Source organism: Lygodium microphyllum, chromosome 27 (genome assembly GCF_053477565.2).
Source record: "Lygodium microphyllum isolate KBCC chromosome 27, Lygodium_microphyllum_v1.1.10, whole genome shotgun sequence".
NCBI classification, from domain to species: domain Eukaryota; kingdom Viridiplantae; phylum Streptophyta; class Polypodiopsida; order Schizaeales; family Lygodiaceae; genus Lygodium; species Lygodium microphyllum.
The window spans coordinates 13352242-13378285 of NC_141161.1; the positions used below are offsets into that span (position 1 = coordinate 13352242).

The 26044-nt window shown below is 39.3% G+C and overlaps 1 protein-coding gene across 2 annotated transcripts in view; it reads right to left on the reverse strand.

The window, feature by feature from the left end:
- LOC148012062 (lysM domain receptor-like kinase 3) overlaps positions 1-25096 on the reverse strand; it is a 50971-nt gene extending 25875 nt beyond the window's left edge. Inside the window, exons 1-5 of one of the 2 annotated variants that reach the window (XM_087668946.1) lie at positions 24480-25091; positions 19836-20178; positions 6647-6691; positions 5998-6306; positions 5369-5511 (exon numbers count right to left, since the gene is read on the reverse strand). In XM_087668946.1, the coding sequence (XP_087525072.1) occupies positions 5369-5511; positions 5998-6306; positions 6647-6691; positions 19836-20178; positions 24480-24806 (1167 nt within the window). In that variant the 5' untranslated portion in view covers positions 24807-25091. Of the gene's footprint in view, positions 1-5368; positions 5512-5997; positions 6307-6646; positions 6692-19835; positions 20179-24479 lie in introns of both variants that reach the window. The other variant, XM_087668947.1, reaches the window with a different exon arrangement.
- Between the last annotated feature and the right edge of the window lie 948 nt (positions 25097-26044).

The window sequence follows — 26044 nt, forward strand, 5'->3', positions numbered from 1 at the left end:
TGGGTTAAACTCTGCAGGTAATATGGGGAAAAAGAAGCCAAAGATTGATAAGATTTGGCTCAAAGGTGAGTCCAAGGGGGGATGAATAGCCACAACAGGTTTCGGTTGATGTTCATGCTGCTGTTAAGAAAGTTTTGCACAAAGACTTTGAGTCTGTGCATGTAGCCGATTCTCCTTTCGTTTCAACAAAGTTGGATACTAATATTTCTTGCATTGCTAATATGACTGATGCCATGAGTATGATGCAGAAAATTATGGTTTATTTGAGACAGCATGAAAGAGATCATTCACGTATTGCAGCACACGTTCTGAGTTTGCAAGATTAGTTGACTACTGAGAGGATGAGGGCTAAGGATTTGGCTCAGCAGTTGAGGCAGAAAGCAGAAGATTATGATGCTCTGTTTGCTAAGCATCATGGGCAGGTTTCAGCATTGCAGCAGTAGATAGAGCATAACAAAATTCTCGTGAATGTCTTTGAAAGATGGACCAAAGAATTGAAGTCTCAGTGTTCAAATAGTATGCACAATTTTATGGATATGTATGCACAGTTGCAGGTTGATTATATGCTGTTGCTGAATAGGTTTGATCCTTTGACAAAGGTTAAGCTTAAGTAGCAGATTCTTCAAAATTTGGATGTGGATGTGGATGGGTCAGTAGTACTTAAATCTGAGTATGAAGAACTTCATCATGCTTTGCTTTTGGAAGTAAAATAGTCATGGCAGAGGGTTGCTCAAACTTTGGATGCTTTGGTTTCTCGCCCATTTGCTATGTTTAAGTATGTGTTTAGGGTCGAGCAGCCGGTTGATAGTCATGGAAGTGAAGAGTTGCATAAGAAGATATCTATGCTTGAGGGCAAATGTCATGATTTGGAGATTAAATTGCAGGTGGCTTTGGAAGCCAAGAGAAGCAATGAGGATTATATTGCTACTTTGTTGCAGGAGAAGCATTTTCATGCCGGTGATAGCAGTGACATTGTGCACGAGGTAGTGCATGAGGTGCATGATGAGTTTCAGGAGATAAGAGGAGCTATACCTGTTGGACATGATGGTCAGTTTTCTGGAGTGTAATTGTCATCTTGCAGAGACATCATAGTCTATGTTCCTATTTCTTTCTAGCTGCTCATAGTTTCATGCCGTTATTTCTTTTTGGATCTTTGTATTTTGTCTATCTTTTTGATTGACTTTAGAACTGCTTATGCAACTGCACCAGAGAGCTTTGAGTATCCTAGAGGGGTTCTACTCACTACTGCTCAATGTGGCTTGTCAAGGGGCGCAAGGCCTCTGGCAGGGTATAAGTATGTTCTTTATGTCATCCAGTGTCTTACTTTATGCTTGTAGGTTCGGGTCATGCCTGTGCCAGTCATCCACTGGGCTATGCCAGGTGTTAGGGGCACAAATCCCTAGGACTCAAATTCCATACGTGACCTTAGTTTCTTACTTTCATATATGGATATAGTGGTTTGAGATTAGCCTATATAATTGCGTCTTTAAATGTCATGGGACAAAATACCTGTATGCTAGGAGCTGATTCTATTATGCAGGCGTGAGTATTCCTGATGTCAATGTGTGGATTCTAATACACAGGAATGAACAACGCCATGCTTTTATGGTCGTTGTTGGTTGTTTTCAATGTTTGAGTCATGTTCTTTACGTGTATGAATCTCTATTTCTGCATTATGGGATCATGAAAGGTTCTTGGTTATGGATACTGAAGTGTGTACAGAGAATATGTTTATGCTTATGTTCTTTATTCTAGCCCGATGGTGTGTTTATGTATTCTCTGCTTTCTTGTTGAGCATGCCTTAAACAGGCATAGACAGGTTGCAAGTGGCAACTACAAGCTAATAGATGTCAAGCTGCCGTCAAGTGGTTGCTATAGGTCTACTTCTCTTCCTCCTTCCTCGTGTCCTCGTTCTTATTTTTTTGTTGCTACTGCCGCTCTTCTTCTTCAGCAATAGCAGGTAAACATACTAGAGATGCAAGGCCAATATTAGTGTCAGCTGGTTGAGATGTGTAGACAATGATGGCTGAGATGATGAGTTGAATCTACTCTAATACCACCGTCAATTGGAGGAGCTCGCGAATGTGATCGTCTTTTTTTTTTTGGTGGGCAGGGGAGGGGGGGGAATTGGGGTGGTTGTTTAATGATAATAGAAGGATTGATGAAAGTTCAACTACTAGGGCCTGAATATATAGGCTGATGTATCCACCTACACCTTTGATCCTTATTTAATGCTAAGTGGTGTAAAAGGTGTTCGAACCTAGACACAAACTTTTACACACTAGTATGTGTTCACAAGGGGATGAATAGTAACTAACCAAAAAAACCTAGGTACCAAGTCTCCTATGGATATCTCAAATGGATGATCAAGAAACAAAGGCAAGGTGCCAATACTATAAATAGGCACCAACAAGATGTCACCAATAGTGATGGTACTCTCTCGAGAACAAAGATTCCCAAGCCAATCTGCTTGTGTGTCATATGACTCAAAGCACCATTGTCAATAAGTCAAGGACTCTTTGAAGACAAGCTCATTGAAGAACACGTCTCCACTTAATTATGTAAAGAAACACACATTGTTGTAATGGTAGAAATAAAGGTAGATATAGATGCAAGCTCCATTGCCACTCCTTCCTTCATGCCTAGACATATGAGAGCACTTCTTCCAATACTTTTCCTTGAGATGCAATGTCTTTCCATAGTGTGGACACTTCGGATATCCTTTGATTCCCATCTATATTTGTATCAAAGTCGAAAAATAAATTTGATTTCTTAGTCTTCTTCCCTTTGTTCTGCTTGGATTGCCTTTTACATGATGATAAGGCCACAAAAGCATGGCTTTGTGCACTGGCTCCACGAGAATTTGTTTGGTTGTGAGATGAATCCAATTCTAGCACCATAGGAACTAGCTTCTTCAAAATGATAGTATCTCATATATGAGAGATGAGAAGACCAGTACACATTGTACTTCCATGATAAGATATGTAACAAAAATGTCACAACAAGGTATTTTAAAGCCATGATATTCCCCAAGGATCCATCTTGTTGATGTAATCCTTCATCATAGGGAAATTTACAACAAAGAGAAGCCATAGCTTCAACTCGAGGGTCGTCCAATGCCCAAATGTCTAAACTTGATATAAGAAAGCCAATCAAATCCAGACCTCTAGAGCAGTGCAAATATGTCTTACATGCACAAGCACATGATCCAATCCCATAAAGCCGCCAAGTCCCGGGTCGCTCCAACTTCAAATCCACAATAGACTAGTGATGAGGAATTATGACAAACTCCCAAAGGTCAAAAAGTATCAAGAATACACTCGACTTTGGACAGCCACAACAACTAGGTTATCCCATCCAGCTTTGCAGAAACAAAGAGAAAGGATAGGATGGATGCCCACACAAGTGGTGCCATAATCGCCAATCATGGACTCAATGTCACAAAAGAGGAAATAGAGAGAGGATGATATGAACGTGGTCGAGAGGGATCCTAATCACGGTCCACCTATCGATCCACATCATGATCTCTATCTCAATCTCAGCAATCATTGCAATGATTCTCACGGTCATAGCTATTGGAATGGCGTCTTCACAGTCTTGGTCATCATTTCAACATTCCTTGCAATCTCGACCCACACAATTTGCCAATCATACTAGTTTGTCATCTAAGTTCTTCGAAGATATCTGCAAAAACGAAGAAAATGGCTGGATGCTATAGGCAACCTACAAAATGATGCACATCAGCCTGTAGAAGAGCCCACCTGACTGATTTATGGTAGAAATGTTGATGTCAGCCTGAAAATGCAGGCAGAGGAGGTGGCGAACAGCCAAAACACAGTTTTCGCCACAAATGCAGCTTGTGGAGGGTGCATGACTGCAAAACACAGGATGGTAGGTGGGCTGGGACAAAATTTGCAACTTTGGAAGGCTGAATCTGATCACCACAGCCACAAAAGGGCCGCCTTTCTTTGAAATGCAGCTGATCAGCACTTGAATGATGTCACCTAGCAAGCTTCACCACAAACAAATGCTCCTCTTCGATCAACTCCATCTCCCACCGAGGCAAGTGATACCACATGACAGTGCACAACAGAAAGGAACAATTAGAATATTGTAATAGAGAAGAATGAAGCAAGAGGAGTGCAGTGAAATGACAGAATGAAACTGACAGAAATCTGAAAGACGCAAGGCTGCTCTCATTCAGGCCCCACCCCAACACAAGCATCAATGAGGGTGCCAAACAAAAGTAAGAGATGATAATAATGATGAGGAGGGCAAGCACAACAATTGAGTAAATGATGGTGGAGAGGCAGGGAGCTATAAATAGGATAAACCCTTGAAACTGGCCAACCTGCGTTTTATGCAGGTCAGATCAGCATAAAATGCCTAAAATGCCAGAGGAAATGTACTAAATGTTGTCCATGACTGAAATAATGTCCAATCTGCCCAAGACAAAGAATGCTTACCCAGAAATGAGGAAAACAGGCTTCCACCTAACATCCCTAGGACAAATGAAGTGACGAACAAATACACTGTCAATGCTCCTAATGTGGATATTTTCAATTGCCTTAGAAGCATCAATCTTTGCTAAGTTCGGCTTGTGACACTCAAATTTGTCACATCCAACAGTGTCCAATTAGTTTTGTCCAATGTTAGTACGATGCTAATTGAACTAAAAAAATCTTGAATGTACATCCAATGCTACATCCAAGACATAATCTAAGGCCTACACTTCATGTTGAGAATTCAAACAATACACTTCAAATACTTAAAGACTTTACTTCCGTGGAGAGCTTGAGGATAGTGAACTTTAATGTTGAGAGGTAGAAAGCTTGAGCCTTGAGGATAGAGAAAAGGTGCTAGGGTAGAGGAGTGGAGAGCTTGAGGGCAACGTAGTTGATGTTGAGGGTTTGAGAGTTTGAGTAAGTAGAGAGCTTAAAAGTTGAGGATTCTCTCTCTCTCACTCTAAACATTGAATACCCTAGTCTGAATTAAGACCTTGGTAGTTGTAAGTGCAAGGTTGATGAAGAACTTCATATCAATAGCACTCTAAATGTGTGTGATCAATCAGCAGGAAATTTCAGTGCAAAATTCCTATTACTTTCCCCATTCTGCAGGCTTACTAGAGCAAACTTCAGTAAATTTTCCAAATGTCTACTAACTTCCAATATGCTCTATACTGATGTTCAAAGCATTATCAATAACAACAAAACCAATTACACTCCTTCATAGCCAAGGACTTTGTGTGCTCTGTTTGCATTTTAGGTAAGATCTATTAGCTCAGTCAAGCACAATCAATCAGGCAAAGCCAAACATCAAAAGCATTTGCATCCTTAAAGTATGTATGAGTTTCAGGGTATCCACATACTTGATTATGAAGGTGCCCCCGATATACTGCACCAAAAGCTCCTTCACCCAATTTGACCGAGTCCGAAAAGTTGTGTGAAGCTTGGACAACTTCTTCATATGTGAAGACAACCGGTTTTTCAGACTCAAAGACATCCTTAGCCTCTGTATTTCACACCGACAGAGGTATATTTTAATCACTAATGTTCCATTTAGGATCTGTATGTCTATTTGATGTGAAGCAAATGTTTCATGTAGATACACACTCATGCATATGTACATTGGTATGTGCCTAAAACGTAGTAAACATTAAATGTGAAACAAACGCATCATGCAGGCACACATGCATGTCCAAGTACACTGATATGTGCCCATAACCTACTAAATCTTTGTAATAAATGTAATCCATGCATCTGCGCACACGCATGCACATAGAGCACGTGCATATGCACACACATACAGGCGTTCATACACGCATGCACTGAGAACTTAGGTATCCATGTGGATGTAACATTGCACATAGGCACCAGATTAGCTCAAGAAAAAACATATGTATATGCACTGAAAACCAATGAATCCCTGGAGATGTAAGAAACTGCACATACAAGGTACGGTAGGCACCAGATTATCTTCAGGAAAAACTGGCATTACCTCCAGGCATGTTAACGGTCCGCTTCGCAGTCTTGTCAGTGCTCCCAGGCCGTCGAAAGAAAGCATTCCAGAAGCTGGAACTGCCCTTGCTGGCCGGACAGTTGGACTCCACGTCGACAAAGCCAGCGCTTGCAACCTTCTTCTGATGGCCATGGCTGTCCTGGCCTCCTTCCTCCTGTCTTCTCCTCCTCTTGCGTCTGACGGAGATGGCGTGACCGATTATGATGATGAAGGCCAGCACAATCGCCAGCAAGATCCCGACCCCCACAGCAAACCCCACGCTCACGTAATGCCCTTTCTTACTCGGCACTGTAGTTAGTTTTAATTTAATGGCCTTTTTTTTTTTAAGAGTTTCCATTTATTAGTTTAAAATTAAAATTACAAGCAAGGAGAACTTTAGAATTTTGATTTCTTATATTCACATTACATGCAAGGCAAAGAATCTCCCCATGTTAGCAATTACATTTTCATCTTTTGATTCTCTTGTTCAAATTAACTTTAGATCGGCAAGCAAAGCTTCAACTGGTTTTCCATAAGGGAAAAAAATAATGAGCATTTTAGGAATTTCCCCAAGGCTAGATGCATTATTGTAATTTTCTCTTTCATGGTCTTTCAATATGTGCTTGTAAACATGAGATTATTGGCTAACCTGGGTTTGGCGCTCCTAATGGCTTGTTTGGATCATGTATAGAGCCTAATATTAAGATGACCAGTAAGTATTGATACTCTCTCTCTCTCTCTCTCTCTCTCTCTCTCTCTCTCTCTCTCTCTCTCTCTCTCTCTCTCTCTCTCTCTCTCTCTCTCTCTCTCTCTCTCTTATATGCTCATGTGCTCATGCAAAGAAATGAAAGATCACTTTGACATAAAATGACACCTGCATGCATATATCATAGATCATAACAATTATACAAGATTCATCCTATCCTTAATATCACTTCTCTTTCTTTTTCTTTTAGAAGCATTATCAAGCAAAATCACCTAATTTGCTTGAAAGTATAACAACAATGCTTACATACTATATATGCACAAAAGATCCATCCCAATGCTAAACATGAAGGAATTGGGATGCTTGTTTCACACAACACAAAAACCTTCATATTTTTGCTAGAAGTAAGATGTTTTCTTTCTTGAGCACCCTTGCCCACAAGTGCTACAATGAACGAAATATGAAGCACAAAGCATACCAACAATAAAGTAATCTATATTGAGGAAGAGGGCGTGAATTTTGTCATATTCCAAGGCATTACAGGTGCAAGGAAACTATGTGCCCATTCATTCTATCTCTAACCAACTAAATTCTCAAATTTCCAAGTCTTCTTTGCAAATATCAAGTTCAAAGCTCTACTTATACTGCATTAAATTTTAACTAGATTTTGGGCTTTCCTCCCTTGTCCAATTTCTCGCCACATAGTTTTATTCATCAATGGGGTGTTATCAACACTTCATTAATGCATTGGCCAAATGGTCATCTCCTTTTATCAATTCACTATCGTACAACCATCTATTCAAAAAGTGGCCTTTGAGGATGCTAAGATAAAATGTCAAAGACACCAATCCTCAAAGCACCCAAAAGAAATGTAGTATTCCACATCTTTTTAGTTGTTGCAGTACACAATGTAAGCTATGCTCTAAATTTGGGAGGCATAAATGTACCACTTGATTGTATTTGCAAGTCAAAAGTTGGATGCATCTAAGCTTCAATATAGTTACATTAAAAAACTATGCTCAGTGATGGTTTTTCCATTAAGAACTTTTGGAATTATATCCTTTACAAGAAGGTTATTTTCGTTACTACGGTGGATTGATTACACCTTCTATTGAATATTTATCAATCCTTCGACCATTTAGCTAGGTGGCTCATCTCCATTCAAGATTTTGATTATGAAATAGGAAGTAAACTACTAAATTTGTACCTTATTGTGAAGTGCTTGATTCATTTTGGGGAGACTAAGAAGGAGATTCTTGATCCTAGCAAATTTTATGAAGTACAATGTTGATGCATCTTCTATTTCATTGAGATATGCATCAATTACTCATTATTTATTGATGGGGGATGCAGCCTCATTTTTATCAAAACTTAACATCACAAGATCAATAATAAGCTATAAACTTTTCCTTATTAGAAATGAGCTTATATCGAAAGGGAGTGGATGGTGTTTATTTGCATGTGTATAGTCCTTCATGAGGTTCCCCTCATTTTGGAGGAATGCCATGACTTAATGTGTGGTGGCCATTTGATGGTTGTTTCACTACTCAAAAAAGCCTTACATCTTGGCTATTGATGGCCAACAAGTTTTTACGAAGTGCTCACTTAAGAAGCGATGCAACATCTGTCAGAGGTGTGACCCTTGTGAAAATCGTAGTGGCCCTATCATTTGACAAATTGGGTATAGATCTTGTGAGACCAAATCACCCATTGTTTTTTGCATGTAAATGGTTCATCATTATAGCTAGAGACTACTTTATGAAGTGGTTAGAGACTTGGGCTAGACTTGAAAAGATAATGCAAGGAAATGGCCAACTTTATTGATGGAGCAAACTGTTTTGCCAATTTGGTCACCCTTAGGAGTTGGTAATAGATAGACGCACTTATATTTTGAATAAGATTATAAGCATGCTAACTATCAAGTGGAGACTACTAGTAAGTTGACAGTTTGTATCTTATCCAAGACCATGTCATGATAAGAATTTTATATTGGATGTTTGGTCCTACAATACTTCTTTCAAATTAGCTACAAATTATACACTATTTAAATTGGTTTTATAGTGAGAAATGCATATTATACCTAGAGACTATGTTGCCTGCAATTTGTTTTGGGTTAAACCATTCTCTAGGGGATGGTGAAGCTTAAGCCAAGAGTCTCACCTCTTTGGCATACCTCAACAAGATACGATGGCAAGCCTCATTATACAAAGAGGGTGCAAAGAATTGCATAAAGGCACTCCATGATATTCGAGCTAAGAAATTTAGCCATAAGGAGGTTCAATTGGTTTTATATTGTGTTGTGGTCCTTCAAAAGCTCAAGCCCAAGTGGGGTAGGCCCTATAAAATAGTTCATCTAGGGAAAAATGGCTCTATGACCCTATATACTTTGATATCCTGGTAGGTGCTTGACATTGTAGGCCAAACTTACAAGGAAACTATGATGGTTTTATGGGGTAATTAATCCCATTACAATGAAAGTGTCTTGGTTTTGAATAAATGTGGACTTATGAAGGTTAGTAGTTTTGTTTTATAGAAATGACCAATCGAACAAAGGGATTGATTTCGAAATGAAATAATGAGCACCCATCCTAGAGCAACACTGCCACTAAGGAAAAATAGTTTGGTGGAACCATGGATATGCCTTTCAGAGCATGTGGTACTAAAATGTTTTCTTTAATGAAATAGTAGGTTTTAGAGACCTTTAATTTGAATCACTCTTCATGAGTGATTCAATGGTATGATGCTTGAGGAGAGTGACAATACAACTTCCAATCAAGTATACTCATCCCCTTTCCCTATTTTTCCTCAAGTCATATTCTATTGTCTATTTTTATTTGCAAGGGTTAGATAAGGGTAATTTGTAGCTTGAAGGCCTTGGTTTAAGACTCATATTGCCTTAGAGGGATGGGGGCCATGATATCCTATCCTTGTGTAGTTATCCATCTTGGGGTAGGCATTATACGAGGCTATTCCTAGTGGAGCCTAGTATTTTCCAAGCTTGATATGAGAGCTTGAAGGGAGAAGCCCTAAGTGGAAGAAAAAGCTATGGTAGAAGAAGCAAGAGAGCAAGAGCAAGAGACACAGGATGTGGGAACTCCAATAGTCATAATATGTAGCCATCCTTTCCTTATTCAAATGTCATTGAAATAATAAAGAATGTAGTGGCAGTGATGGTGGGTGCCTGCCACTTATAGAGTATAGGTGTGCAGAAACTATCAGTATATTGAATACACGAGTGGTTAGGCACAAGCGCCTTTACCCCCAACAACCTCCCACTTAAAGAGGATGTACCCCTAGTGAGGAGAGAAGAATAAAAAAGTGACAAAGTACAAATATACATAAAGTACAATAGGATGAGGAAATACGTCATTTCATCCAATGGCCAATAGCTTCCTAAGGAAGGCAAAATGCTCAGTTAAGAGACTTTCAGTGAGAAAATCTATAAGATTTTGGTCAATCGAAATCTTGACAAGCTCAATGGACTTGTCCTTGATGACCTATTGGATAAAGTGGTAATGTGTCTCAATGTGCTTTTTCTTCATGTAGTATGGAAGATCAGATTCTTGGCTAATTGTATAGCACTCATAGAATTCAAATGCAAGGTATTAGTAATACCAAGGTCTGCGACCAAACGGTCTAACCAGAGAGCCTCCTTGCAAGCCTTAGTGGATACAATATACTTTTCTTTTGTAGTGGATAGTCCTACTCCAACTCCGTCATCATCCTCCGTCTTTGGTGCTTCGGTGCTGCCGTCATCATCAGCATGATCTGGTGCCCTCACTAACGCTCCGAGCTGCTATGTGCAGGGACTGATCGGTCCATAGCTTTGTATTCAACATTCATTTTCGTCAATGCAGTATTTCTTCCTTCATTTTTTGCTCTCTCTCTCTCTCTCTCTCTCTCTCTCTCTCTCTCTCTCTCTCTCTCTCTCTCTCTCTCTCTCTCTCTCTCTCTCTCTCTCTCTCTCTCTCTCTCTTCCTCCCTCCCTCCCTTAATGTTCGTGTTTCTTCTTCTGTTGCGCACTCTCACATGGTATCAGAGCCTAACTAAGAGCACAAAGGAGAGCTTCCATTGCAGAGGAGGACACCATCAAGTGTAGCCCTTCTTCCATCCTTTCCAACCCTTGCTGGTGCTATCTAGGCTGAAACGTAGCCTTCCATACTTGTGTTTTGCTGTTTTGCAGCATCAAGAGGAGTAGGCAATTGTTTTCTAGGTGTTTGTAGCCTGCATTTGCATCAAACGCAGCCAATAGGAGGTCATCCACATCAGCAGAGGAGAAGGTGTCATCATCTAGAGGATAGACGTCAGTTTTTTCTCTCCATGCGGCACCATTTTCTCTCTCCTCTTGCAAGTGACAGCATATTCTGGGTCTTTTCTGAGACATAGGCGGCTCCATCTTGACTGTCTGTTGGTTGCAGATTGTTTGGTGATTGCAAATATATACAAATATTTCTTATCACCAATTATTTGCTAATTCACAGGATGAGGTCTCTATTCCTTCCTCTAAGAGATGGAGAGACTTTTGTGCTAGTTCACGCGATGACCGGAGGTCACCTAGCCCATTTGTACGAGATCCCTCTATTCCCCGTTCTCTCCATGTTTCACAAAAGTCTTGTTCTGCTGACCTTCATATGCCTTCCATGGCACCCTCTATACAGGTGCCTTCACTCCCTTCTTTGCCCAAAGAAGACCGGCTTGATGGTTCCAACTACTTACTTTGGTTGTGTAAGGTGGAGTGTATCCTTGATACCTTCTATCTTTGGGAGTTTGTTACCCACCCTATTCCCCGTCCAGTGGAGGATCCCACCGTTGGATCATCGATGGATCGTGCGGCCTTATGGGATCGGCTCAACTCAAGAGCTCTATCTTTCCTCTTTATGAGCTTACAGGATTTTGTCCTGGTGCATGTGTGCAGGTTGCGAAAAGTAGCAGAAGTGTGGACAAAGCTTGCTTCTTTGTACCATCAAAATACATTTTCCCATAGGATTACTCTGAAGAAGAAATTACAGATGCTCGATGTTGATGGTTCTTCTTCCATGAAGGATCATATCGAGGACATGAGGGGTGAGCTTGCGTCCCTTGGCAAGATGATCTCTTCTGAGGATATGGCCATGATTCTTTTGACTCAGTTGCCATCTCCCTGTTTTGATGTCTTCTACACCAGCCTTCTTATATTGAGGACCTGTGAGAAGCTTCTATGGGAGGAGCTTGCCCCGCTTGTTTTGGAGCATGGCGAGCGTGCCAAAGAGGTAGCTAGTGGATCCACCTCCATCAAAGCTTTTGTTGTTGGTTCGGGAGGGGGGACACAGAAGAAAGGGAAGTCACAGGCTAAAAGACAAGAGAGTTCTTCAAGTTCTAACTCCAACTCAAAGAAGCCTAAATGCCCATACTATGGGAAGGGGACACATCCAGAGGAGAAAACTTGAAAGAAGTACCCTCACCTTTGTCCGGGAGCGAAGGATGGAGCTAAAACATCCGAGCCTTCTACCTCTACTCCAACGGTTACCCATGAGTCAGTGTTCCTTCATATTGTTGACTTAGAGGAGCCTTCTTCACTGGTTGCCTCATCTTTTGAGAGACCTTGGCTAGTTGATAGTGGAGCTTCTAGTCATATGACTCCTCGACGTGATTTGTTGTAGGATCTATGCCCTTCTGAGGGTCAATGTTTCAATGCCTCTTTGTGGTGTCCGCACTTTGCCTTTATTTCCCGACTACACATCGAGCTCCCTTTCCCAGGCTCTTTATGTTCCAGACTTGGGCTTTCCACTCCTCTCAGTCTATGGCCTTATTAGGCTTAGTATTCGGGTTGTCTTCATTGAGCACGTTGTTTGTATCGAGGATTCTTCTACAGGGGCTGTTATCGCGACAGGTCAACAGGAGAGTGGGCTTTACAACCTCCATTCCCCTTCTCTTATGCAGGGTCCTGTGAGGCAGTTGTCTATTGCTACACCTATTCCCACTTGTGCACCCTCTTTTCCATGGGTTCCTTCCCATCCCCCACTCTCTCCTCCAGTGGTTCCCTCGTACCCCCCATCCCTTTCAAAGGGGGACGATCTCGGTGATGCGGTTGTGGATTTCCTGGCCCCTAGTGTTTTAGAGGGGGGTTTTCAAGATCATGAGGAGCTTCTGCATCGGCAATCTTCATCGACGGACTTCATTGACATTGGCATTCCTCTTGCCTCCCCAAGATCCGTTTCTCCCTTGGCCTTCTACCACATCCAATATCTGAGAGGGGGGTGTTAGCAGTCATGTTTGACATGCCTTGTCATCTCTTGCCTATGAGCCTCAATCTGAGTCAGACGGGGACCTTAGGAGCTCTGACTTGTCTATCACTTGTTTTGACGGAGGAGGTAGCTCATTCTAGAGCACTCAGTTTATTGCATTTTAGTACATTTTCTCCTCAAGTCGATATTTTATGTGCATTTCCAGGGGCAATTTTTGAATCCTTCAACCTGCCGGACATTGTCCACCCTTTTCAAGATTTTTGTGAGCATTCATGGCATTTTTACCAGCATTAAATGCTAGTATTTTTTGCCTCAAATTTCAGGTCGACCAGTTTTTGGGGTTATTGCCTATTTATAGCCATTTCTTGGCAATCAATTGCATTATCATTTTTCCTCCTTCCTTAGTAGGTGCACACTCCAACTCCATCATCTTCCTCCTTCGATGTTGTCGTCATCATCAGCCTCTCTCTCTCTCTCTCTCTCTATCTCTCAGAGCCACAACTCCCATTGCAAATTCTATGTGAGGACAAGTGGCTATTACATCAAACTCCCCATTGTACAGGCATAAGAAATCTTGGCCATCCCATCCTTCTGCTCATCAGACTACAGACAATTGGCATGATTAACCTTCACATGAGAAGGTAAGGGACAACCAATATGCTTAACATCATGCATATGAAGCTGCTTAAGGGCCTTTTGGATGTACTCCTTCTATGACAAGTAAAGGAGCCCCTTAGAGCGATCAAGTGTGATGCACATCCCAAGAATATGTGAGGCATGTCCCATGTCCTTCATCTCAAAGGTCTTCTTAAGCTAACTTTTCAAGGCATCGAGCTCATCATGAGCACTCCCAGTAATCAATATATTATCCACATAGAGTACCAAAATCATAAGGTTGCCATCACAGGCCTTCTTTATATATATAAACACAAATCCATGTCACTATGGGTATATCTCTGTTAATGCTTGAAAGTATCTAACTTGTGGTACCATTTCCTAGGTACTTGCTTAAGGCTATAAAGGCTCTCTCTCAATTGGCACACTAGGTGTTCCTGGCCTTTTTTCTCAAAGCCCTTAGGTTGTTGTATACAAAACTCATCATGAAAGTCCTCGTGTAAGAAAGCCATCTTGATATCCACATGATAGAGGTTTAGAGCTAGCTGTCCAACCAAGATCAAAACAACTAAGCATTGTCATCTTGACTACAAGAGAGAAGACTTCATCAAAGTCAATACTATGCTCTTGCTTAAAACCTTTAGCGACCAATCTAGCCTCATAAGCTAGCTTGGGGTATCTAGGGGTACTTTTCAACTTGAACATCCCCTTGCATGGCAAAGTACACTTTTCACTAGGCAAAGGAACCAAGTCCCACGTATGATTTTTCTGTAGTGAGTCATACTTTGATTGCATGGCCCTCTCCCAAGAGTGACTATCACCTTTACATATGGCCTCATCATAGGTAAGAGGCTCGCCGAAATCTTTCACCATAATATAATCTATAAAGGGTGCAAATTGATCAGACTGACGTCTATCTCTAGTAGGCTATCGCAAAACAGGATGTGGGGCCTATATATCCTATCTAACATTAGAGTCCTGGGCCACTAGAGCATTAGTTGTTGCAAGCTGTCTAGTTGGCTATACAATAACAAGAGACTCCTTCTAAAATATCACCATGTGTACCTCCATGACCTACTTAGGCTACTTATGTATTTTCTCTTCACGGGAAAAAACCTCATGGTTGCAAATGACCTTTTGAGCCTACGGATCCCATAAGCGATAGCCCATCTCACCTACATCCCCATAACTAAGAAAGATGCATTTCACAGACTTAAGATCTAGCTCATTACGACTCACTCCTAAATTGTCATATTCATACACTCAGTCATACCATTCTATGGTGGGGTGTACATGGTCAAGTGACACTTAATACCCCTCTCATCACAAAATTACTCAAAGGCTTTAGATACATACTTGCCTCCATTGTTAGATTGTAGGCAGTTCAACCTATACCTAGACTAATTCTCAACAAAAGCAAGCCAATAGTGAAATGTAGCCAAGACTTTTGACTTCTGCTTTATGGGATATACCCTGATCTTATGTGAGTAATCATCCATGAAAGTAACAAACCACATTGCACCACTTAAGGACTTGCAAGGCATAGGTCCACAAAAATTAGAATGAAGAACAAGAGCTAGAGGGTCACCCGTGTGCATAATGCCGGACTTCTTATGTAAACTATAGGTCTGCCTACCATAAAGACAATGATCATAAGAATCAAAACATGTATAGTCAAGGGGCAGAAGATATTGCAATCGGGTATCCATTTTCATTCCCTTTAATGATAGGTGCCCAAGGTGACGATGCCATAACAATACATGTGGTACTTCAGCCACTACTAAAACATGGTCGATAGACCCAGATAGAAGTAAGGGATAAAGAGTACCAAACTTGGCATCTTGTGCTAAGACAAGATTCCCACGTGTAAGCTTCCATGAGGAATCACAAGAATATACAACATAACTTGCATCATCCAATTGTCCAGTTGAGAGCAGGCTTTTAATCAAAGCAGAAACATGGTGTACATCATGCAAGGTAAACATATTGCCTAAAGCAAATTGTAGTTGGACATCTCTAATACCAACAATATATAATGCTAAGTCATTACCCAATTTGACAAATCTTGTTGTGCTATGGTAGGAGTGGAACCATCCTTGATGAGGGGTAACATGAAATGAATTCCTTGAATCAATCAACTAACACAGCATAAGTGGACAATGCATAAGTAAACTATGAAACATTAAGAGAAGAAGTTGCAAGTATGTAGTCATTATTAGATCAGTCTACACAACATTAATCTCTTCAATCTTGACATTGGACTTGCTTCTACAGACAATGTTATAATCATCATTCTTTTCTTGTGCTTTACCCTTTCCCTTTTCCTTATGCTTGTAATTATGCATTTTATAGCACTAAGACCAAATATGACCCTACTTCTTATAATAATAACAAGTTACTGCGGACTTGCGACCATGGGTCTTATTGCAAGACTATTCATGTGATTGAGGAATGAGACTTCTGAGAGTCTCTTCCAGGGCGATCACTGACTATCAAAGCATGAGAGGTGCAAGAAGCATCTACATTCTTTCTATTGACCTCTTCATTCAAGAGTGCACCCTTGACATCCTACAAATTCAGCCCATCACCAAGCATATTTGCACACATAGCAATACAGAATGTGTCCCATGACACAAGCAATATGATCAATAAGAATAGGGGAGGAAGATTGTCCTTAAATTCAATCCCCTGCAAAGACAACTGACCGAAAATAGAATAAAACTCATTTAAGTGAGCAAACATGGAAGTCCCTTCCTTCATACAAAGGTCTATGAGTTGCTTCAACCAATAAATTTTAGAGGTAAGGCTCTACTTATCATAGACATTACGAATTTCACCCCATAATTGCCAGCAGTGGTCTACCCTTTGGAGACAACATTATAGGAGACCTACTTAGAGAGTGACAAAATGATTGTAGATTTACATAACTCCTCCAATTTAGCCTAATTCTCTACATCAAAGCATTTGAGCTTTATAACCTCATGTCTCAATGGCTTAATTTGCAATTTCTACACTAAAACCTATTGTATTTGTGCCTTTCAATAGCTATAATTCGTACCATTCAACTTGTTAATATTGAAGATAGCATTGGCATTCGATCCACCAGCTGTAATGAAAGAAATGAAGGCACAATATGGTGCAAACAAGCCATTGTAAATGACTATAAACGACCCCAAAATCACAACCAAATCAAGGGCTAAGCAAGAGGAACTACCAAAATGGTAAGATATCCACAAAGTGTAATCAAGCAATGGTCAAATCCAAGTGACCACCCTCAGATAGAATGCATACAACTAAAATGACATGTTGTTGTAATAAACTATAGTAATACGCAAATAACCAATTGTGAGCAACTAAGAAAGAAAGACTAGGAATGACTGACACAAAAAATTGTCGCAAATATAGTGTGCCAGTAGCCATACATGGGATAGGCATAGACATCATGCACATAGTAGATCTTGGGGTGAAAGAAGAGAACTACCAAATAATGCATAACCCACTGAGCAAAGCTCAATACATAACCTAGAAGCATATAAGTGTCACTAACAACACACTGACAAACATAAGTACTAGGTCCAAAGTAAGTGGTCAAATTAGCCCACAGTAGGGTAACTGCATCCAATATATATTAAGAGAGCATTTACACGAAGTAAGTGTTCCATGGTCTTGATGAAAGTAAGGTCACGCTCAATTGCGAGTGCTTAAAGCTTTATTCAACATCCAAAATGCATGAAAGCTCTCATTGGAACAGAAAATGAATGCCAAATGAGCAAAACAACTTAGTGCATCATGTGTGTAGCATCCATACATCCAAGCTACATGTGACACACATCCAAGAGCATAAGACACAATATCTTCTTCAACCTCTTATTATAGCATCCAAAGTAGTACCCAATAGCATAAATTACAACCAATGGTGATGTAACCAAGCCCAAATCATAGCTCAAGAGCTCTGAATGGGCATGATCAAGTATGTAGCATCCATTTTAGACATCAATGCATCCAAAAGAGTGTTGGAATAGCATTTGAGAGCAAGAGGTATATGAGGATACTAATAACATGGTGTGCTGCCCTATTATTACAACACTCAAATGATTGTACATCTCAATACATGTGCCAAGAATCTCAACACATGTACCAAGCATCTCCCAAGTGTTTAGCATCAAATGAGCATCTCGAAAAGCATGTACAAGCTTCAAACAATAAAGATACGACTGTCCCTATTTTATGACAACAAGCTCTCTTGAGTATCAAGCCACAAACTGAAGTTGATAAACTCAAAGATCAATGCCAACCAATGTTGGGAGGCTTTATCTAATGCCCAAGAGTGTTGTCCAAGTATTGAAGGCTACACAAGAGAGTGTGCAGCTGCTCGAAGTATACAACAGGGCACTGAAAAAACATGCAAGCTATGCCTAATTGCTAGAGTGTTTGCTAGTTGGGTTGGGCTCAACCAATGGTGAATATGACCCTCAAAAGGTTCTAATGTAAGTTGAAACCACCCTAGAGCAAGCTAAGATCATAGCATATCTTGAGAAGGGAAAACTATGATTGCCTTGAAACAGTGAGTTGTAGGTATTGTCACGGGCTAAAGTAATGGTGGGTGAAGCTTCTCAATGGTGGCTCTGACACCAATTGAAGGGAGAAGCCCTGAGTGGAAGTACGCGAGCAGAAGCAAGAGCTATGGTAGAAGACACAAGAGAGAAAGAGACAAAGGATGTTGGAACTCCAATAGTCACAATGTGTGATCAGCCTTCCCTTATTCAAATGTCACTAAAATAAAAGAATAAAGTGACAGTGATGGGTGCCTGCCACCTAAAGTGTATAGGTGTGTGGGTATTATTAGTGTAATGAATACAGAGCAGTTAGGCACATGTGCCTTAACCCCCAGCAGAGCCTAATTAGGCATAATATCAAATTTTGATAAGTCCACCATGTTTGAGGCCTTTCGAAGAAAAGAAAAAATGTGATAATATCTATGTTAAAAAATATAAAAAGAACTAGGTTTAAATAATTATACCAAAAGGTAACCACCCTAGGCAAGGTACTTGGTAGGTTTCTAAGTATGGAGTTCAAATTAGCCTCAATGTCTTGGCTTCCTTTGGATGGCACAAGCCTTGAGATAAGAAAGGAATAGTTTATTCTTATGAGCTACCATGCAAGTTCCTAGGTGACAAATATAATCAATGCTATTACATTTGCCTCTTTAAGCCAACACAATATCTCACTAATTTATAAAAATAAAAAGTTCTAAAGAAAGAGGATCAATATTTAAGTGAGAGGCTCTTCATAGGAGGTAAACATCTCTAACGACCCCTAGCAAGGGCCACTCCTTTCACATTCTCATGTTGTGGAAGGGTAGCCCTTAAATCTCTCTAGGACTAATCGTGTAGCCCTTACCTAGTTCATGGCATATTGACTAACAGGATAGGTCAGCAGTACAATTCTTTGGCTATCCTCCCACATCCAAGGGTTTTAGGCTACATACATGCATGGGCAAGCATTGAGTTATGTGTAGTGTTGTAATGTTACTCTAGTGCAGTGTTGATGTTTATTTTGGTAATGTTACTTTGGTTTATCATATGCTTTCACTTTGTCTATTTTGTGGTGGGGGTCAGCATGGATTCTATGGGTCAGGCCACCCTATTTTCTGGTCCATTGATGAGGAGACTAGTTTATAAGCATCTAACATGTGTAATAGTAAAAAGAGATGCATGAAATTAAAAAATGGGCAAGAAGGAAATCAAAGAATATCGTTGTTGAAGAGCCTTGCTTATTGTCAACATAATAAAGTGTACAACCTTTTTGTTAGAGACATTTAATCCTTTGAATTCGTGGATGCTTGTTTGTCTTTTAGGCCCCATAAAGCAATTTTATGCATCAATGGAAAATATGAAGAGCAAGTACAAAAAATAAAAAAACTCGCAAAGGCAAGTATTAGTTTGTAAGCTTGCATACGTGTGCACATTGTTATGACTTTTTTAATAGCAAGAGGCGTTCGTGGCATGTAGTTGGACAATTTTTGCAAGAAGCTTAGTTCAATAGGTTTTACATTCATAAGATTGTCTCTTTAGAATGTATGGTTCAGATAATTATTTTTTCAAGTATCATTTTCAATTGTTCTTTGTAAAAGTCCTTACTTTCTCAAAAGAAAAATTACTGCATGAATCTCCTATAAACCATTAACTTTTTGCACTACAAGGAGAAGGTTCAATAATTTCACAATTAAGTCTTATTGTTCCTAATTTCAACATTGTTAGTAGATATGTAATTTTCAAAAAAAGTCAACTTACTGGGTGCAATGGTTGATGGTACAAATATGACTTGTCCCACTTGTATTTGACTACTATTTTGTAGGTTATTGAACTGTACGATTGCATCAACAATTGATTGAAACCTGTTGGCTATGTCTGCAACAATATCCCCATATTGCACGGAATAGGTGATCAAAGACTTGTATTGTGTCGATGGAGGGCAACCACAACCAAGGTGGATATCTAAAGGTTTCCCTACTACTGGTACATGTCCATCACTTTCATTTGTTGCAAGATTATCAAAGCGTTCACTTGATATTTGGGCGATTCCTGATCCGCTATCTAATGTTGTTACTACATATGTTGTTGATGCAAAATACACCTGCATGCAAACATATTTTAAACCATTAGAATTCACATGATCAATTTCCTAATCAAGTACCAATGAGGATCTTATGCAATTTCTAGATCATTACACTTTTAAACAACACATCGAAGAATAATTGAGGCTAATGAGATACACTTGTGTAAGATTTCATTTTACATATATTTATAATTTTTATTAATAGTATATTCTTTCTAATGCTAGATGGGAAACTAAGTCTATCCCAAGCATTTATTGTTTATTATTTAAGATTACTAAGCAATCTTGTGGCAATTTCATTCTTTCTCACGTCATATTAAGTGGTAGTTACATGCTCATATTTGTAGTGAGTACGCTATAGTGGGAATACTTGATGGGATCATGAAAGGATCTAGTTTTTCTAAAGTCCAAATGTGGTTGTTTGAGACATAAGATGGTTACCCACCACATGAGCACCATAGCCATTACATCAATTCAAGACATTATGGTTAAAATATAAAGACTTTGCATAGAATGTCTCTAAAGCAAGTGAGTAAACATCCTAATAGCATCATAAGTATGTTGATATTATAAGACATATCATGAAAAAGCCAAGTTTTAAGTGTACAACCTACTTAAATATCAACAATTCATGACAAAAGGTTATCCAACTAACACTCAACTACTCATTGATTTATTGAAGATATTCTTTAAGTAAATGTCTAAACCCTAGCAAAAGTTATATATTACTATCAATATACACATAAACAAAAGTATGATAGAGGACTCAATGGGTAGAAGGCGCATCTTTGACATATAAAGGAAAATTTCAATAGACACTCCTTTTTTGAATATTATTTTATAAGTGGCTATCACATAAAGGAGCTAACTTTTCCACACTTGTAAAATCAAGTAGATAGATGAACATCCCTAAAAGTGGGTTTGGCTATGCTTGAAAAATGCACATATAGAATAAGCATGTCAAGAGGGTAGCAACAATACAAAATAATTAACAATGGTCAATTGAACCATGGAGATTCTTTGCAACATGGTAACTAATTACACATTTGAACACCATTTCAAGCCATGGCATGTACTTTATAACAACAAGAATAAAAGTAAGCAAATTGCAATTTCCTACTAGTTTTCAAATCATATAATTTATACCTAAGTGAACACTACCCTTAAGTATGCGCTTTGCATGGGTAGTTTGGCCTTGACATTTATCAACTTCTTAAAATGACATTATTACCACATTGTGCTTTTCATAAAAACTCAACCCAAAAACTTTTATCCTATATTTGGTTAGCTCTCTTGTTCACATGTGATACAAACAAAAGTAGCCTTTTGGTAAAGGGATATAGGTAGAAAACATTGCCTTAAAGCTAAAAAAATTATTTGCTTGTAGACTTGTCTCCCTAGAAAGAAAATGAGCTTTATGCTCTATCGAGATCCTGTTCCTTGTTTAGGTAGTGCACACACTAGGAATTAACATGTTATTAAATCCTAGCTCTTTGGGCAAGCAAGTTATTGTGTAAGTTATGCAGGACATAGGTAAATCCATCAACGGTAGAGATTCAATACTTGATAGCCAAATATTAATTAAATATTTAATGTGCATGTAAAAAGTGCACATTTAAATAATTGGGCCTTTTTGAACCTTATACCAAGTTTTTGTTGAAATATTAAATTCGGGCATTAGGACCAAGATCTGGGGTTTGGACACTGAAAACTTAGTATGTTTGGATTCAAATATGCTTTTTAATGTGAAATGTTAAAGAAAAAGCTAGAAATTTGTAAATCAATTTGGTGTGTGATTTTTGGATAAATGGAGGCAATTTTTGTGACAATCGCGGCATGCAAGGGAGATGTTGTGGCTATTTTTAGTGGTAGATTTCTCTATTCCCCACCATGAGCATGCATGAAAAGATATCTTGTTTCCTCATCTCCTCCATGTGTGGTCAAGGCACTATATCAATGGGCATGGCTAGAAAAGGTGGTATTATGCTAGTAACAATTATGGGTTGCTTTGGATAGTGTAGACTTGTTGTATGGTCGCATTTAGGCTTTGTATAACTCTCTCTCCTCAATGGGCACCAATGTTGATGTTGAAAAGTATCTTAGATGGCACACCGGTGCCTTTTTTGGTTTTTTACCATTTTATTGCAAAGGACTTGCTATATTCTCTTCTGTACATGAAGGACAAGATTTGACAACATTGTGCTTGAAAGTTGAGTTGAAGTCTTTGGCACTAGAGATAGCCTAAAGCGTATTTATCTAGCATAGAATGGCTATCTAGGTTACATGAAAATGTGTGCACTATTTCTCTCTCTGGAGGCCATAGAGTTTGTTGTAGGTAGCAGCGTTGATTTGCATGCAAGTGTTTTTGAGGATCAGATTGTGTAGAAATGAAATTTTCAAGGAAATTCTTATTAGTTTCTTATTTCTATTAGTCTCAATCGGTGAAGGTAACCTTTGACTTAGTGACTAAGAAGGGTTGTGATGATTTGTGAAGAGTAGGTACACGAACAAGATGTTGGTTATGGTCTATTAGTTTGAAAGGTAAGGTTTCATAGCAAAAATCAAGTTCTTTGTACTTAGATTGAATGTTCTAGTAATCTAAAATAAATACACGAAAGGGCACCAAGCTTTGGGTCCAAATGATGCTTTGTATCTCTAAATAGGGGCATTCTAGCTCCCTTATGTTTATTAAATGTGTTAGATCTACTATTGGAATGAAGTAGATATGTCTTCTCCCCTAATACTTTTTGGATTATACATTGATGAGATCTTTGACTATATCTCTAAGGGAGGGAATAGCGTAGCCCTGTTGATAAACACTCAGAATATAACCCTCTTGCTATGTGTAGTATATTGTTTATTAATTGATTCTTCACAGGGTTTAGATGCACTATATTAGTCCTATACATAAGATAGTGGGCTTTCAATCAACCTTAGTAAAATCCAAGGTTATGATGTCTAATACCACACAATAGAGGTTTAGGATATCACCACCAAGTTTTACTTATGGGTAGGAGAAGGTGGAATATGTGGATTCCTATACATGTTTAGGTCTCTAATTCAAAGGGCTCACTTTGTTTATGAGAGAGGTAGAATAACCATTTGTATAGCTCAAATATCTTGAGATTTATATAATTTAAACTTCATATACACATTTTCTACTCGAACTTAAAGTTTAACCTTTAAAATGTGCAATCCCATTATAGATAACTATTTGACATCTCTAGTTAAAGAATGATTCAATTTCTTAGTGATCAAGACCCAAGACATAGATAGATCTTATGTACAATATGGCCAAACTAACTAATGAGAGAAAATCAACCAAATATTCATATTAACAATGTTGTTTCCATCATAGTAAAGGCAAACGTGTAGATTAACAATGTTGTTTCCATCATATTAAAGGCAAACATGTAGATTAACAATGCTATGATAATTGATGCTTTTGTACTAGTTCCTTTGGGGTCAAAGATGTAACTTTGCCACCCTTGGTTTGACACCTTTAGAACCTTTAGCTTGGGTGAACCAACATGTCCTCAAGGGATATTACACACAGAAGGAGTACCTCCCATGAGCTGTCAACACTTGGTTGTTGGGGCTAACTTGGAGAGAAAGAGTGCATACACGTATCTTTATCAAACTATGTGCATTGTGAGATGGAGGCGCATGGACATCCTCCTTAGCCATCTCAATCCTACTTACATAGAAGGTTATCTATCAGCTTCTAGCAAGAACCTTAAGCACTTGTATTGTGCAACACATTTGACAAACATTGATATTGGGGTGAAACTTCCATAGTCTCACCACTTATCACCAGCTATGAGAGGGATACAGAAGTCAAAGCATTTGCTCTTTGAGCTTCTACAACTAGAATTTTGGGAGAGCATTCTCAAGCGCTTGATGTAAGAAATATTGGTGAGAGGCATTAGAGATGATAAAAGAATTGCAGCAATCGACAAAAATGATATTACTAAGGAAGAGTGGAGGAATATGAGAATTGTGAAGGTATCATGTTATGGAACCAAGGGGTATAATACCACTTTATGGTTTTGAGGATATATCTTCTCAAGGGTATTATGTTTAGCCGGATGTAAGGGGCCATCATTATGTGAGGATCTTATGGTTTTTACAAGGGTACTCTTGAAAGGGATGTGATAATTAACTTTGGATTTGTTTGCGTTCATAGAATAGTGAAGCTGTTTAGGAATTAATCTAAGCACAATGCATGAGTATCTAACAGAATTGCACTGATACCCATAATTTTAAGGTAATGCATAATCCAAAATCAATGCGGGTTACACAAGGAACCGATGCCATGCCTGTGTGTCGAGAGGGGTAGTGAGGGTGCGGCAGTCACAGTCGACAAGCAGCAACACGCCATCATAGAAGCTGGTAAGCAAGCTACTGGCGTTGTAGAAGCGGGCCAGGTCGTCGGGGGTAGTAGTAGGGCCAGCTGGCAGTCTACCATTGGCTACGTACAGGATGGCAGGACAGGAAGGAGGAGCAGAAGAGGTGCAGGCGAGAGGCTGGACTTGCCCTGCGGCCATATAATTCCTGGTTCTCATCATCGCCATCATCATCATCATCATGATCATCAGCAGCCTCCATAGTTGACAGCTCGCGGTTGATGACAGCACTGCGGCCATTGATGGATTGACTGTAATCCTCCTCTTGTCTCGAAAACAATCCGGCGTTAGTATTGCGATCTGCTATATCGTCAAGCTCATGCGCTGGTTAATGATATTCCCCCTGTGGGTTCGTTCACTCACTCTCTCTCTCTCTCTCTCTCTCTCTCTCTCTCTCTCTCTGTGTCTGCGCTTCTGGTCACCTGCTTACATTGCCGCCATGGCATCGGGCAACGTTTCCTTACATTGCTACCAACGCTCTGTCGACAGAGAGTTGTAATCGCTCCAATTCTGATGCTAGTCGGACAAGAATCTTCATTGACTTGTATTTGAACTACCACACTCTACACACACGAGAGAGAGAGAGAGAGAGAGGCCGCCGGCTGTGGACGGTTCAGCGAGTAGACAGCTTCCTCGCATTTGTACTCTTATGGTTTGTCTCTCTCCATCCCTCCACCTTATAATATTACGTTCCCTTTATATCAAGCCACTTGGAAAGCCTCACTCCCACTATAACCTAGGCCTACTATCGGTATGCCTAACAAGTATTTGGGAACATGAACCAATGGGACAATGCCACGTCGGCATGCAAAAAGGTTTTCCTAATATCTTTTATAGGTTTTATTATCTTACAAACCGAAGTAAATTTACACCATACATCCACTTTGGATGCATGTATCTGCCCCACTCTCCCTTATTACAAGCAAACAATCAAAGAGTGGAAAGAGTTTTCGGTTAACTTTTCGTCTTGTCTTAATAATAGAGTGATGTAATCATACGGGCCATTGCAAAATCGTTAATGGAAGTACAAACCCACATAACACAGATGGTAACACAACAAAAATGTATATTAATATTTTAGTAATTAAATATACAAAGCAATTCTTGGAAGCTACAACACAATTTTAAAAAGTCTGTTTGCCATAGGAATAAGAAAGAACCAAAGGTTTGGCTATAATTTGAAAAAAACAACTATGCATGCCAAAAATGGTATGAGCCTTCTCATTATGTATACTAGCTATTCAAGCCATCTCCAACTTGATGATGAGAACTTGTACTATCTTAATGAGAACTTGATGATGAGAACTTGTACTATCTTAATGTTCTTCTAAACTTTTTGTGTTTTATCATAACCCTTTATGTCAACATCTTTCACAACATTTACCTCTTTTCCATGTAAAATTGTATTCACAACTTCTCTAAACTACCCTTATCAATAGTCTATGTCTTCTTGAGCTACATTGTTTCCATATATGCTT